The sequence below is a fragment of the Triturus cristatus genome, chromosome 4_2 (genome assembly GCF_964204655.1).
Source record: "Triturus cristatus chromosome 4_2, aTriCri1.1, whole genome shotgun sequence".
Taxonomy (NCBI): Eukaryota; Metazoa; Chordata; class Amphibia; order Caudata; family Salamandridae; genus Triturus; species Triturus cristatus.
In genome coordinates, this window is record NC_140586.1 from 230,380,348 (window position 1) to 230,393,188 (window position 12,841).

The window sequence follows — 12,841 nt, forward strand, 5'->3', positions numbered from 1 at the left end:
AATGGCTGTTGGCCAAAACTGGGGAGAAGTCGTGTTGTGCGCGTTTTGCCTGGAGGATGGCGGTTCCCGCATTGGGTCCCTTACATCTAGTCTTAGGTGTAGACTCCGGGGATATCCTTGGGCGGGGAGTTTTACCAAGGAGGACAGAGGCGGGTGTAACACTGATTATCTCGCTGCTTCGGACTTCTGCTTCCTGGACTCTCAGCCGTACCTCGTCGCCACTTGTAGGTTGACCGTGTTCGTTGCTGGGGGAGATCGTTTTATTGGCACCAGCCCTTGCGGTAAGTTCCAAGCGGCGTTTACCTTTTTTGTGGAGGCTGAAGGTTAAACATGGGTCCCTTGAAAGTGGGAGCTGGTATGTCAGAACCCCCAACCCCGCCACTGCCGCTAAATGCACAGCGCCTCCATCGGGAAGTTCTTTCTCTACAACAGGTCTCCATTAAAGAGAGGGGGTGCTTTGTAAGAGGGACGGGGCCTCGGGGACAGAGAGCATCGGATGACACGCTAAGCATGTGACAAGAAGTACCAGTCACTGGGCGAAAGAAATGACAAGAAAACGGCTGGTATGTGGCACTGGGGAATGGCTATTAATTGCGGGTGACATGCTAACCCGGGGGGGGATCGATGCTAACCATGGGGGTGTCCTAAGCGTGAGGAGACCACTCCTATTCACGGGGGGGGGGGGGGGGGGGGCTGACATGGTAGAAGATGGGGGAACTGCTGAGCCGCGGGAAACACAAAGCGTAGCGTTTTTACGATTCTGAAATAATAGGGGCAAGTGATGACCACCAAGTCATACTTAACAGTGGCGGACAGATGCTATGTAACGGGGGACTCATTTAATGCCCCGGAGGCACAGGCTAAGCACTAGGGAATGAAAGCTCTATGGGTACAAATACTGTGCACTGTGCACGGGGGGGGGGGGGCAAGTTGCTTTGTAATGGGGAACAACTGTAACTCCCCGGTGGCAGATGCTAAGCACTAGACTAGATGATGAAAACTCTGGGGTAAAAATACAGTGCGGGGGGGGGGGGGGCGGACACAAATGCTACGTAACATCCTGGAGGCACATGCTAAACACTAGATGATGAAGCCACTGGGGTAAAAATACTGTGCACTGGGGGACAAATGCTATCTAATGGGGAACAAATGTAACGCCCCGGACTCACATGCTAAGAACTAGAGGATGACAGCCTTAGGGTAAAAATACTGTGCACGGGGAGTAATTATACAGATGTCACACCCTGGAGGCAAATGCTAAGCGCTAGAAGATGAAAGCGCTGGCATACAAATACTGGGCACTGGGAGGGGTGGGGGAATGCTATGTAATGGGGAATATATCAAGCAGACGCGGATTCACTGCCACAAAAATGTTCCACACACTCGTATCTAGTTTATTAGTATTTGCTCATGAAACAGTTAGCGGGAAAGAAGTGTTTGTAAGTCAGCTGCACTTCTCTGTCTAAGTGTCCGTGTGTATTGGATTCGGAGTGTGTGTATAGTTTGCTTTTAAAATGCGCTTGTTTTCTGTCACCATCTTCGTGAGTCCGAGTGTTTGTAAATGTTTACACGTGGTTGTGTGCATGGGTTTGTGAGCGCCTTTTTCTGTCGGAGCCATCGAATCCAGTTTCGCGTTCTACCGTGACTGACCGTGTACACGTTTATACGAGATGACCAACTGACTCCGTTTAACTGTCCCCGACCCTAGCAACCTACTCGGCTGACGGGCTTATGCTTATGGACCATCTTCTTGATACCTGAACTTTTCCTTGAGATTGCCCCTGACGTGTCAGTCCCGAAATGCATCGGGCTCATCCAAACACATTTCTGTATAGTGTTTACACGCGAAGATGTTGATGTACTCAATTATGTATATTAGCCAATAATGTACAGTGGCGCGAAACTTTTATTTGTTTGTTGATTCTAACACATTGCATTTTTTTCTGTTATGAAAAAGAAAGATTTGCGACAAACATAATTGTCATATAATTGACTGGTCAAATTTGTTTATCTGTTTCACAAGAAGAATTGTACTATGAGGGTTCTCTAATAACCCATAGGTATTGTGCACAGTGTACGCTACCCTACTGGCTAGTATCCCTTTTGTTTCAATTCATATGCTTGGACTGACAGCAAGCATAACACTGTAGCACCCGAGTTATATTTATTCCATTAGACTCTGTATACACGCCAATCAGGTGTGCGCTTGCCCTTTGTTACGCCAAATCTAAGCAGGAGGCACATACTAAGGAATGAGAAATGAGAGTACTGGTATACAAATATTGTGCAGTGGAGGGAAAATGCTGTGCTGGTATGCACTGGGAACATGGTAAACACTAGCGGGCACACGATGAACGCTTGCTATGTGACATATGCATATCAGTCTGGGGTAAAAACCAAAGCACAGACCAGTATACCAGGAGAACACGCATGAGGCAGTATTTTAGTTCGCCTGCCATGTGGTGTTGGCAGGAGTGTGCGAGTGCTCGTCTGTGATAAAGGCGAGGAGGCGGGGCTAACTTTAAGGACTGTTGTAACAATGTCTAGTGCTCCTTTGTTATTGATCCAAAAATACTGTGTGGATGGAAACATACCCGCTATTATTGCTGTCATGAGTCCTCACATCCGCCATGTATTGAACATGGCGAAAGCATCAACAGAACCTTAAACTGTTACCCATCCTTCTTTCAAAAACAAAGCAAACCCAACGACGGACCAAGGTCAAGCACTTGTATTCCTACTGTTTTTTCTTATTACAAAGGTACACTATGTTTGTGTACGTGGTGCAACAACTTCCAGCACCCGTCGTTGTTAGGTGCGGGACAAGACCAAAAGTTTATACATAATGGAAGGTGCACTCAAATAACCAGGTCCAAATTGATATGTATTCCAAAAAGATCTTCTCTTGATCTTCGTATTTATTAAGCAAACAAGGCAGCAAACGCGTTTCGTTCCTAACACACAGGAACTTCTTCAGGGCACAGAGTAGGTAACTTATGTATTTCTATTCCAAATTCATAGAGTAAGGGAAAACCCAGATCACAGCGTCGAACCGTACAGTAGGTGTGTAGTAGCACATCCACAGGTATAAAAACGAAGGCAAGATCTTATTATAACAGTCACGTGTAGACATAGGTCAGGTAGGTCATAAATTCATAGTTGTACCAAGTAATCTCCGTATTCGTAAAGCAACCAGCGGCATGATAACCACTGCTGGTTATCATGCCGCTGGTTGCTTTACGAATACGGAGATTACTTGGTACAACTATGAATTTATGACCTACCTGACCTATGTCTACACGTGACTGTTATAATAAGATCTTGCCTTCGTTTTTATACCTGTGGATGTGCTACTACACACCTACTGTACGGTTCGACGCTGTGATCTGGGTTTTCCCTTACTCTATGAATTTGGAATAGAAATACATAAGTTACCTACTCTGTGCCCTGAAGAAGTTCCTGTGTGTTAGGAACGAAACGCGTTGGCTGCCTTGTTTGCTTAATAAATACGAAGATCAAGAGAAGATCTTTTTGGAATACATATCAATTTGGACCTGGTTATTTGAGTGCACCTTCCATTATGTATAAACCCATCCTTCTTTCACACATCTTAGTAAGTGACCCCACCTCACAGCACGTGTTCTAAAGTCACCTTCCTTGTCAATATCCAATTATCGGATTTATTGTCCCGGTCATTCGTGTCCTCTAAAAACTATCCTGACGGATGCGGTGGGTTTTTATGGTCTAGAATCCTACATCGTCTGTTTATGCTATGCTGAATCCCATGACCGACACCATATGTGACAACTGTTTCTCAGTGTCATTAATGCATACCAATGTTTATGCAATGCCAGTGAAAGTATATGTGGCAAAATAACATGCGATTTGGGTAAGTGTACTAACAAGTGTTCTTTTGTGACATCATTACTGGAAGTTAAAGTTGTTATTATCAAAGTAACTGACTTGAGAAAATAATCCCTAATCTCTCAGATTCCTCACTGCACACATTTACCGCCTGCGCTCTGGATAGGATTATATATCTTTATTTATAATAGCTGTACATGGAAAAATAGTATGGTATAAAAACATACATGCAGATCCTCTGAGTGTAATATGCTATGGATTACCAATGTTAAGGGAGAGGAGAGGCCTAATGATCCACTCAAGGCGTTGCCTTTTGAGAAACACTCAATAATGGTTATAAAATAGTGTATGACACGCAGCACATCAGCATGTATACTACATATCTCCTGCTCGGTACACACAAATATACATTTAATTCCGGCACATACCATCTCATATCTCATGTTCCGGTACATATATGCAACTTTATCAGTTTCATGTACATACCTTTTTACACTTGTAGAATAACTCTAATGTTCACATATTTAAAGCCATTAAATAGATCATAAACCATTAAATGATGAGATAAAAATATAATTTGTTACACAAAAAAAAGAAAAATAATTTGAAAATAGATAACTTTCACTATCCTTTGGGGCACCTACCTGCCAGCAGACGTGTCGAGACCCGCCGAGGCGCCGGAGTGCATCATTTCCAGGCTCCAGCGCCGGCCGGGCCAGGATCCGCCCCCCGACCGAAGCTCCGCCCCTTGACCGGACTACAACGCCCAGCAGCCCCGCAGCTCCCAGCTAGGTGACGCTGCTGCCCCAGAAACCTTAGCGCGCCAGGAGGCCGCTACAAAGCACAGCCCGGGGCCGAGTCCTGGTGGGTCACTATCCTTTGGGGCACCTACCTGCCAGCAGACGTGTCGAGACCCGCCGAGGCGCCGGAGTGCATCATTTCCAGGCTCCAGCGCCGGCCGGGCCAGGCTCCGCCCCCCGACCGAAGCTCCGCCCCTTGACCCGACTGCAACGCCCAGCAGCCCCGCAGCTCCCAGCTAGGTGACGCTGCTGCCCCAGAAACCTTAGCGCGCCAGGAGGCCGCTACAAAGCACAGCCCGGGGCCGAGTCCTGGTGGGTCACTATCCTTTGGGGCACCTACCTGCCAGCAGACGTGTCGAGACCCGCCGAGGCGCCGGAGTGCATCATTTCCAGGCTCCAGCGCCGGCCGGGCCAGGCTCCGCCCCCCGACTGAAGCTCCGCCCCTTGACCGGACTACAACGCCCAGCAGCCCCGCAGCTCCCAGCTAGGTGACGCTGCTGCCCCAGAAACCTTAGCGCGCCAGGAGGACGCTACAAAGCACAGCCCGGGGCCGAGTCCTGGTGGGTCACTATCCTTTGGGGCACCTACCTGCCAGCAGACGTGTCGAGACCCGCCGAGGCGCCGGAGTGCATCATTTCCAGGCTCCAGCGCTGGCCGGGCCAGGCTCCGCCCCCCGACCAAAGCTCCGCCCCTTGACCGGACTGCAACGCCCAGCAGCCCCGCAGCTCCCAGCTAGGTGACGCTGCTGCCCCAGAAACCTTAGCGCGCCAGGAGGCCGCTACAAAGCACAGCCCGGTCCCTCGTCCCGCGAGGACGCGCGCGGGACGCGCCGGGAGAAGCCCGGGACAAGGGCGGGACCGTCTGAGGCCATCCGAGGACGGAGGAGGCCGGGCTGGGCCACCCCCCCAACGTGGAGTCATTGGCATCACCTACACACTCTATCGAGAAGGTACTGTGCACCGGCAATTGACTTTGTGGTAGTGTGTGGGTTCCGGTTATTTTGTGGTGGATCATTGGACTTTTTCCTGCTACTTGCTTGTTTGTTTACCTTTACCTCGCGCCTTGTTATCACTGCTCTGCTAAAATCATGGGCAAAAGAAAAGCCGTGGAGGGGGGTCAGATGAGTATTAGTAAAAAGGGGAAAAAGCCCAAAAAGAACGTTCATGCTGCTATGAATTGCGTCCTGACTAGAATAGAGGAGATTGTGCATAATTGTGAGGACACTCTGCGCGACGAACAAGAGGGGAACCAGATAGCTAAAGTTGCCCCAAAGATAAATAGCACAATACCATCTATGTTTCATAGCCAGCGGTTGACAAAACAACAAAGGTCTGACTCGACCATCGTCACTGCCCCTTCTGACTTGCATCTCATTCCCTCACAACTTATGGTCACCACGAATGCTCCTGAAGTAGCCCCAGTAAACCCGGACCCTGTCCCTCAAGTCCTACTATGTACTAACAGGTTTGCCTCCCTCGATCCTGACTTGCTACATCCAACTAGCCAGGCCATTGAGCCCACAGTTGATCCTGTAATTGTTACCAGGTCTGATGTTGATAACCTGGCTGTGCTCTATGGTAGAATTGAGAGATTAGAGGAGCTGGTGGCCGATCTTAGTAAGAAAGTAGAGAGTCTCACCTTGAGTAAGGTCCCCCCTTCAACTTCCCCGGTTTTCCCACCTGCTATTGGGGCAGTTCTCTCCATGAAAAAAACGGACCTACCAAAGTCATTTTCCCCAACAACTAATGCTGATATTGTAAATACGGGTGTTCATAATAAGGGGAACATTACTAGAGCAAACAATCATGTCGAGCTACATCTAGACATGTGGAGACACCATGAATCACCAAGCGCACCCACTGTAATCCCTTCCCCTAGATGTACCTATAATTCTTTTTCATCTGGTAGTGACAACCCCTTACTTTACACTTCAGCTCATTCGGCTACCCCCCATCCTGCGTATAACAGCTTTCCTGTTTTCATGACCCATGCTCCAAAATTGTCATCATGTTATGCTTTTGAAAACAGTGAATCTTTACAAAATAAAGTCATACACTGGCTAAGATATGTAAGAGGATGCAGATCTGTCATCAGAGAGGACATTATAAGGGTAAGGAGGCTCTCACGGGTGGATGCTGACACTGATTGTATAGAGATTGTTTTTAGGGACCCTGATTTAGCTGAAAACCTACTTTTGCTTGAGTTTAGGACCTCACCACCTGCACACTCTTCAATCCAGATCCGCAAGCTTCCTGTTTGGAACCACCTGAGAGAGGGAGAGGATTCTGGCTTAAGGCAAGTTGACTGACTACTCAATGCAAACACAGGATCTCCCTTATATCCACTTACTCTTCACCCTGCAGCGGGCCCACCCCCCAATACCATCTCAGCTCTTTACCCGCTTATAATTGACTTGGGTGAAGTAGCTGATAGGCTGGAAACAGATGAGGGCTGTCAAGTCAGTACGCCGGTAGATTTAGGGACCCCCCTGCTGCCATCCCCCTCGGCCGCTATCAAGTTACTATCTTGGAACATTGCAGGGCTAAGGAGGAACCTCACAGATCCTGTTTGGAGTGATTTTATCGACAAGTTCGATGTTATCCTCTTTCAGGAAACCTGGAGTCTGCTCCCCCTGCACAGATCAGGGTTTACTACCTTTTTCATTCCAGCTGTTAGGTCTACACGAGGCCGACCATCTGGGGGCCTCTTAATTTGGGTCAATATTAGCTTGAACTGGACAGCTAAGTGGCACCCAATTTCATCTTATGACCTCCTGCACATTTCTATTAAGGGGTCAACCCATCAACTTCCCCTAGAAATATTTAACATCTATGCTAGGGGCACTTCTGGCGGAAAAACTAGCCCGACTGTTTCAGCTCTTGAGTCCGAACTTTCTGTAATCTCCCCTAAGGCGGGTGTCATAGCTGCCGGGGACCTAAACTGTACCTTTGAGCCCCTGAGCAGCGATGACATCCTGGGCACTGGCGATATTGACTCCAAACAGGGCATACCCCAACTAACGCTTCCACCGTTAAAGAAATGGTCTAAGAGAGCAGTACAAATTAATGCTCTCACTTTGGAGTTCAACTTGAGGGCTACAAACGGGCGAACCCATTCAGATGGCTCGGGTGCTCCCACATTCACGAGAACTGGTGTCCCCTCACGTATCGACTATATCTTGCTGAGCACAGAGCTCTGGCCGGACCTAATTGATATGGTTGTGGTTGATAGGCCCGAGAGTGACCATAATCCCCTGTTCATGCAACTCAGACGGGGCTTGGTCACTACTTCCATCGAGCCCCTAATTGAACAAAGGCCCGGGGCAAGAGACGTTGCCCCCTCAAACTGCAATAGGCGCCTCAAGTGGCCTAGGGTGGCAAAGCGAGAGCTGGACCTGTGTAAAATCAGAAGCCTAATTGTAGATGGTATTGTAGCTATGGATTTGCCCACGGGCTGCCCCTCGAACACCCTCCCCCCCAATGAGTTTATAGAAGTCTATCAAAGGACGGTAAAAAGGATTGGGAACTTCTCCGAGACGCAGGTAAAGGGTGACCACAAGCGGCACCCCCCAAAAACAGGAAACCCTTGGTTTTCACAAGATTGTATGGTTATGAGACAGACCCTATCCCGAGCTATCAAATCCAAGGACCAGCCAACTATTACTAAGGCCCGGAAAATGTACTATATTACCATAAGGAAGGCAAAGCGATTGTGGGACGAGTCCCACTGGCAGGACCTAAAGGCTGCAGCCCTGCTAAAAGATTCGTCCCTTTTCTGGAAACTTATAAATGTCAACACCAGGAGCGGGGCTGATCTAATCCCGAACCATATAACAGGCTCCCAATGGCACTCACACTTTACAAACCTTTATTCATCTAGGGAAAGAGTGGATCACGAGGAGCAGTTGTCGGAACCGGAGTACTCAGAACTTCTGGAGTTGGAGGCCGATTTTAGCCTAAATGAGGTCCGGTCCGCAATAAATATGATTGCCCCGGGGAAAGCAGCTGGCCCTGATGGTCTCCCAGGTGATCTATTACTCCACGAAAAAGATCTTTGGGCAGAATTCATCCTCCGGATTCTTAAACATCTAGCCCAAGGCTGTCCAATTCCGGACTCCTGGAAGGGGGCGGAGGTGATGGCCATTTACAAGAAAGGGGATAGCGGGGACCCTGCCAACTACAGACCGATTAGTTTAATCGATGTAATTCAAAAAGTGGTTGGCAGAGTCCTCTTAACCAGGGTCAAGGCCTGGACAGATGAGGAGGGTATTTTGAGCCATCTGCAAGCAGGTTTTAGGGAGGGAGTAGGTACTATTGACCAGGTCTTTAGATTTTGTATCATTTACTGGAAATCTGTGGTCATCGAAAAAGGCAGCCTCTATTTGGCATTCATTGATTTAAAAACAGCCTTTGACCTGGTGCCACGATTACAGCTGTGGCAGGTACTGCATGATCTGGGTATCCCTCCCCTAACCCTGGGCCTCCTCAAACGCCTCCATGTAGGCAATTTTGCCAAAATTAGGTGGGGACATCAGGGACAGCTTACAGAGAGGATTTCTGTCGAGAAAGGAGTGCGCCAGGGCTGTGTTATGGCCCCGACCCTGTTCTCTCTCTACATAAATGGTGTGGCAGACTATTTGCGAGGCGACAGGGTCGACGCCCCAACCCTGTGCGGTGAAAAAATAACTACCCTGCTCTTCGCCGACGACACCCTCTTGATTTCGAAAAGCCCTATGGGCTTACAAACACTGCTGTCCCGCTTCTCCCAGTTTTGTGACACTAGGGGGCTCAAAATAAACACATCAAAAACTAAGCTGATGGCACTATCTCCCTCAAAAAACTTCAGGAATAACATCAAACTTAATGGCACAACACTCAAGCTAGTGGACGCTTTTGATTACCTCGGAGTGAGGGTCAACAACAAGCTTAAATGGGCTCCCCATCTTTCAAAAATGCTCCTTGCCCATAAAAGAACTGCAGGAGCAATATTGAAACATCAGAGGCTCTCACTTAGTAGGCCAATAGCGGCGGCCGTTAAGGTTTACGAAGGGAAGGCACTGTCAGCAGCCCTCTATGGGGCGGAACTGTGGGGATTTGAAAACTCGACAGAGTTACTCAAATCCGAGAATAAGTTTTTTAGAGACTTAGTCTCGCTTCCCATGTCCACCCCGCTAGCTCCACTTCGCAGCGACCTTGGTAGACAAACCATCAGCAACGTGGCCAGGTTGCGCCCGATACTGTACTGGGCAAGGATTAGAAGATCCCCTGAACTCCACCATTATGCTTCCGCCCTGGACGAGTTACTAAATTTGGGAGCTGATCATAAGATCCCCTGGGTAATGAACTTGAAAAAACAACTGCAAGAAATTGGCTTGGAAGAAGCCTGGGTGAGCCAGGCTCCTCCCCCCAAACTAATGATAAAAAAAACTTATTGGGATTGGGTCATGGCTGAAACCCTAAGAAAACAGGAGGGTGTGCTTAGTGTGAACTTCCTGGATGCGAAACCGGCTCCTAGCTTGGAGCCTTTTCTGGATTTCATTGAATTACCTGAAGACAGATCATTATATCTTAAGTTGCGATATGGCACACTTCCACTACATGATTTCCAAACTAGTTGGAGCAAGGCAATTACATCCTTAAAAGGTTGCCCAGGCTGTGCCTCGCCTACAGAGTCTATTGGCCACTTCATGTTTGCCTGTCAGGCCTACAGACAACCTAGACTAAGGTGGCTAAAACCTGTCTGTAAAAATCTGGGTATAAGGTCTGCCAAAGAGGCACTGCGCATTCTGACCTATGATACATCTGTTCCAAGTGTAACCTGTGGGACCGCTAAATACCTGGGTTGGGCTTGGAGGTTAAGACGCAGGTTACTTAAGGCGCACCATTCACAAGTAAATCACCCTCATTCTTGATTCTTGCAGCCCATTATTGTTTACATTACTAATTATAGGGGATATCTGATTATGATATGTGTATATACAAGCAGTTTTATATTTTCTAATCTTTTTAATCATATATGGATTGAAACCATTTGTTGTAGTATGTCTTTCTTAACTGTTTTAAATATATGCTGTACAGAACTTTTATGATATTTTTTATATGTCGAATAAAGTACTACAACAACAAGATAACTTTATCAGGTTACTGGCTCTTTAAGAGAGCCTGGAAGCAATATTAGTCACAGTGAGTGCTGCATTTCCAGATGAGCAGAGCTCACTCCTCCTTGATTATACAAATCTATTTCCCTTGTCAGATACATTTTTTAGGTAAGTAGACGAGAATTTACCAATGGGAACAAAGATGATGTAACCTTATATGTATCTTGCTCTTCATACATGTTCCTCCCATAATGCACTATTTTGCCAATGTGAGGACTCAAAATTGTGCATATGTTCTTGTCCTTGAAAGGACAATATTTAAGAAGTAACCTGCCTATCGTGACGCTTGTAGTGTACTTCGATGCCCTGGACCATACTTTCCTCCATCTTGACATCACCTGGGCCTTGGTGCATACATGACAAAACATCACAATAAATATTTTTAAAAATGTGGAAAACGCCGATTTGCACTGTATGTACCACTGTAAGCCTTCATACATCTCAGACAGCAGCAGGGCTTAATTTGTAAAAATAAATAGATTAATAAACGAATAAGTGTAGTGGTCCAAGAATTTTCCTAGGTGCCGAATGCTAGGGAAGCAGATTACAAGGCTGCCCTGTCTTGATTCCACCTCATGCCTCTGTTTTCACCACCTACTCTTCCTGTTCCCGGATCTCACTCTGGAAGCTTCTCATCCCTCCCCAGTGACTGTCGGTGATATTTCATCACCGACAACCACCAGCACAAATTAAGCACAGACAACTGGTTACATTATGGATGAGGGGCTCAGAGCATATTACTAGTACAGGCTGCAGTCTTGCAAACAATAAGCTAGATACACCCTAGCACACACTAGGAAACAGACAATTACACATGAGAAACACACGCTTTGAAGGATCTACAGAAGCCTTACACACATACAACAGTGTTAAGTGACCTTGGAGACATAAATGCTCAGTCAGAAAAAGATGCTCCTGGACACATGTACACAACTACCTATTAAATATACAGAAACACACAGGCTCACGAACACAACGACAGACAAGTACCTAAAAACTTGCGCACAATACAGCAAACTATCCATACGCTCAGAACTCCATGGGCACAGACGTGAACAAAGCCACTAAAACAGAGAAGTGCAACTTACCGATAAAAGCGTCTTCTCCTCGTAACTGTTTCATCAGTGAATACTAAGAAAAGTGATACAAGTAGCTGGAACATTTTTGTGGAAGTGAATCAGCTCCTTTGTGGGGAAAGGAAGTGGAAAACAGCACACCCTCTCAGCGGGCGAGAGTGCGCAAGAGAGAGCAAAAAGCAGATGTACATCAACAAGCCAACCACAGACCCACGCACGCTCTCCAACATACACAAACGTAGACAGGCTGTAAGTGAGAAACTGATGGCCACAGAGAGGAAGAGTAGGAGACACAGACACCATAGGATGAGAAGAGACGGAAAGAGGCTTCACACAGACTGACACATCATCCAGAGAGGACGACTGGGGCCAGGCACATCCACCCTCAGCGAGTGCAAGGTGTAGATATAGACACACACACACTAGTGACGCAGAGCAGAACACTCCTTTTCTGCTGCCATGGTTTGGCAGTGCGGCGAGGTCTGATGAACACCCACATCCAAAGGCCCGCGTCTCCCTCCAAAATACTTTTCTCGTCTCTTCTTTGTCAGCAGGGCAGCCCGCAGTGACAACAGGACGAGTAGGAATCAAGGGGAGGCAGAACATGATGCTCGCCATGAGGAGGCACTCTAACCGTTGGATAACACTTTTCCTGCTGCTTGGCTTTGCCAATGGAAAACAAGAACATCAAGGTAGGTCTTTCCCCAGCAACCCTCATGCTGCCCCCTCAGTTTCCTGTACACCTCCTACATGTACTTTGACAACAGCATCTCAGTTCTGTCTCCATTCTTCATTTAAATCTCTCTGTTCTACTTGCTCAATTCCTACTTACTAAAACAGTAATAAGATACGCCATTTACAGGGTATGCTACCCTTCCAGAGGTTTCCTAGAACTGTGAAAATGGGTGTTAGTAACACCGCAATTCAATAACAATCTTTTCATC

At 47.4% G+C, this 12,841-nt stretch overlaps 1 protein-coding gene across 2 annotated transcripts in view; it reads left to right on the forward strand.

Annotated features, from left to right (window-relative positions):
* Positions 1–39: 39 nt before the first annotated feature.
* CSF2RB (colony stimulating factor 2 receptor subunit beta) overlaps positions 40–12,841 on the forward strand; it is a 193,239-nt gene continuing 180,437 nt past the window's right edge. The window contains exons 1-2 of one of the 2 annotated variants that reach the window (XM_085601333.1): positions 40–281; positions 12,452–12,589. In XM_085601333.1, the coding sequence (XP_085457459.1) occupies positions 12,502–12,589 (88 nt within the window). In that variant the 5' untranslated portion in view covers positions 40–281; positions 12,452–12,501. Of the gene's footprint in view, positions 282–518; positions 564–12,451; positions 12,590–12,841 lie in introns of those variants that run through there. The other variant, XM_085601332.1, reaches the window with a different exon arrangement.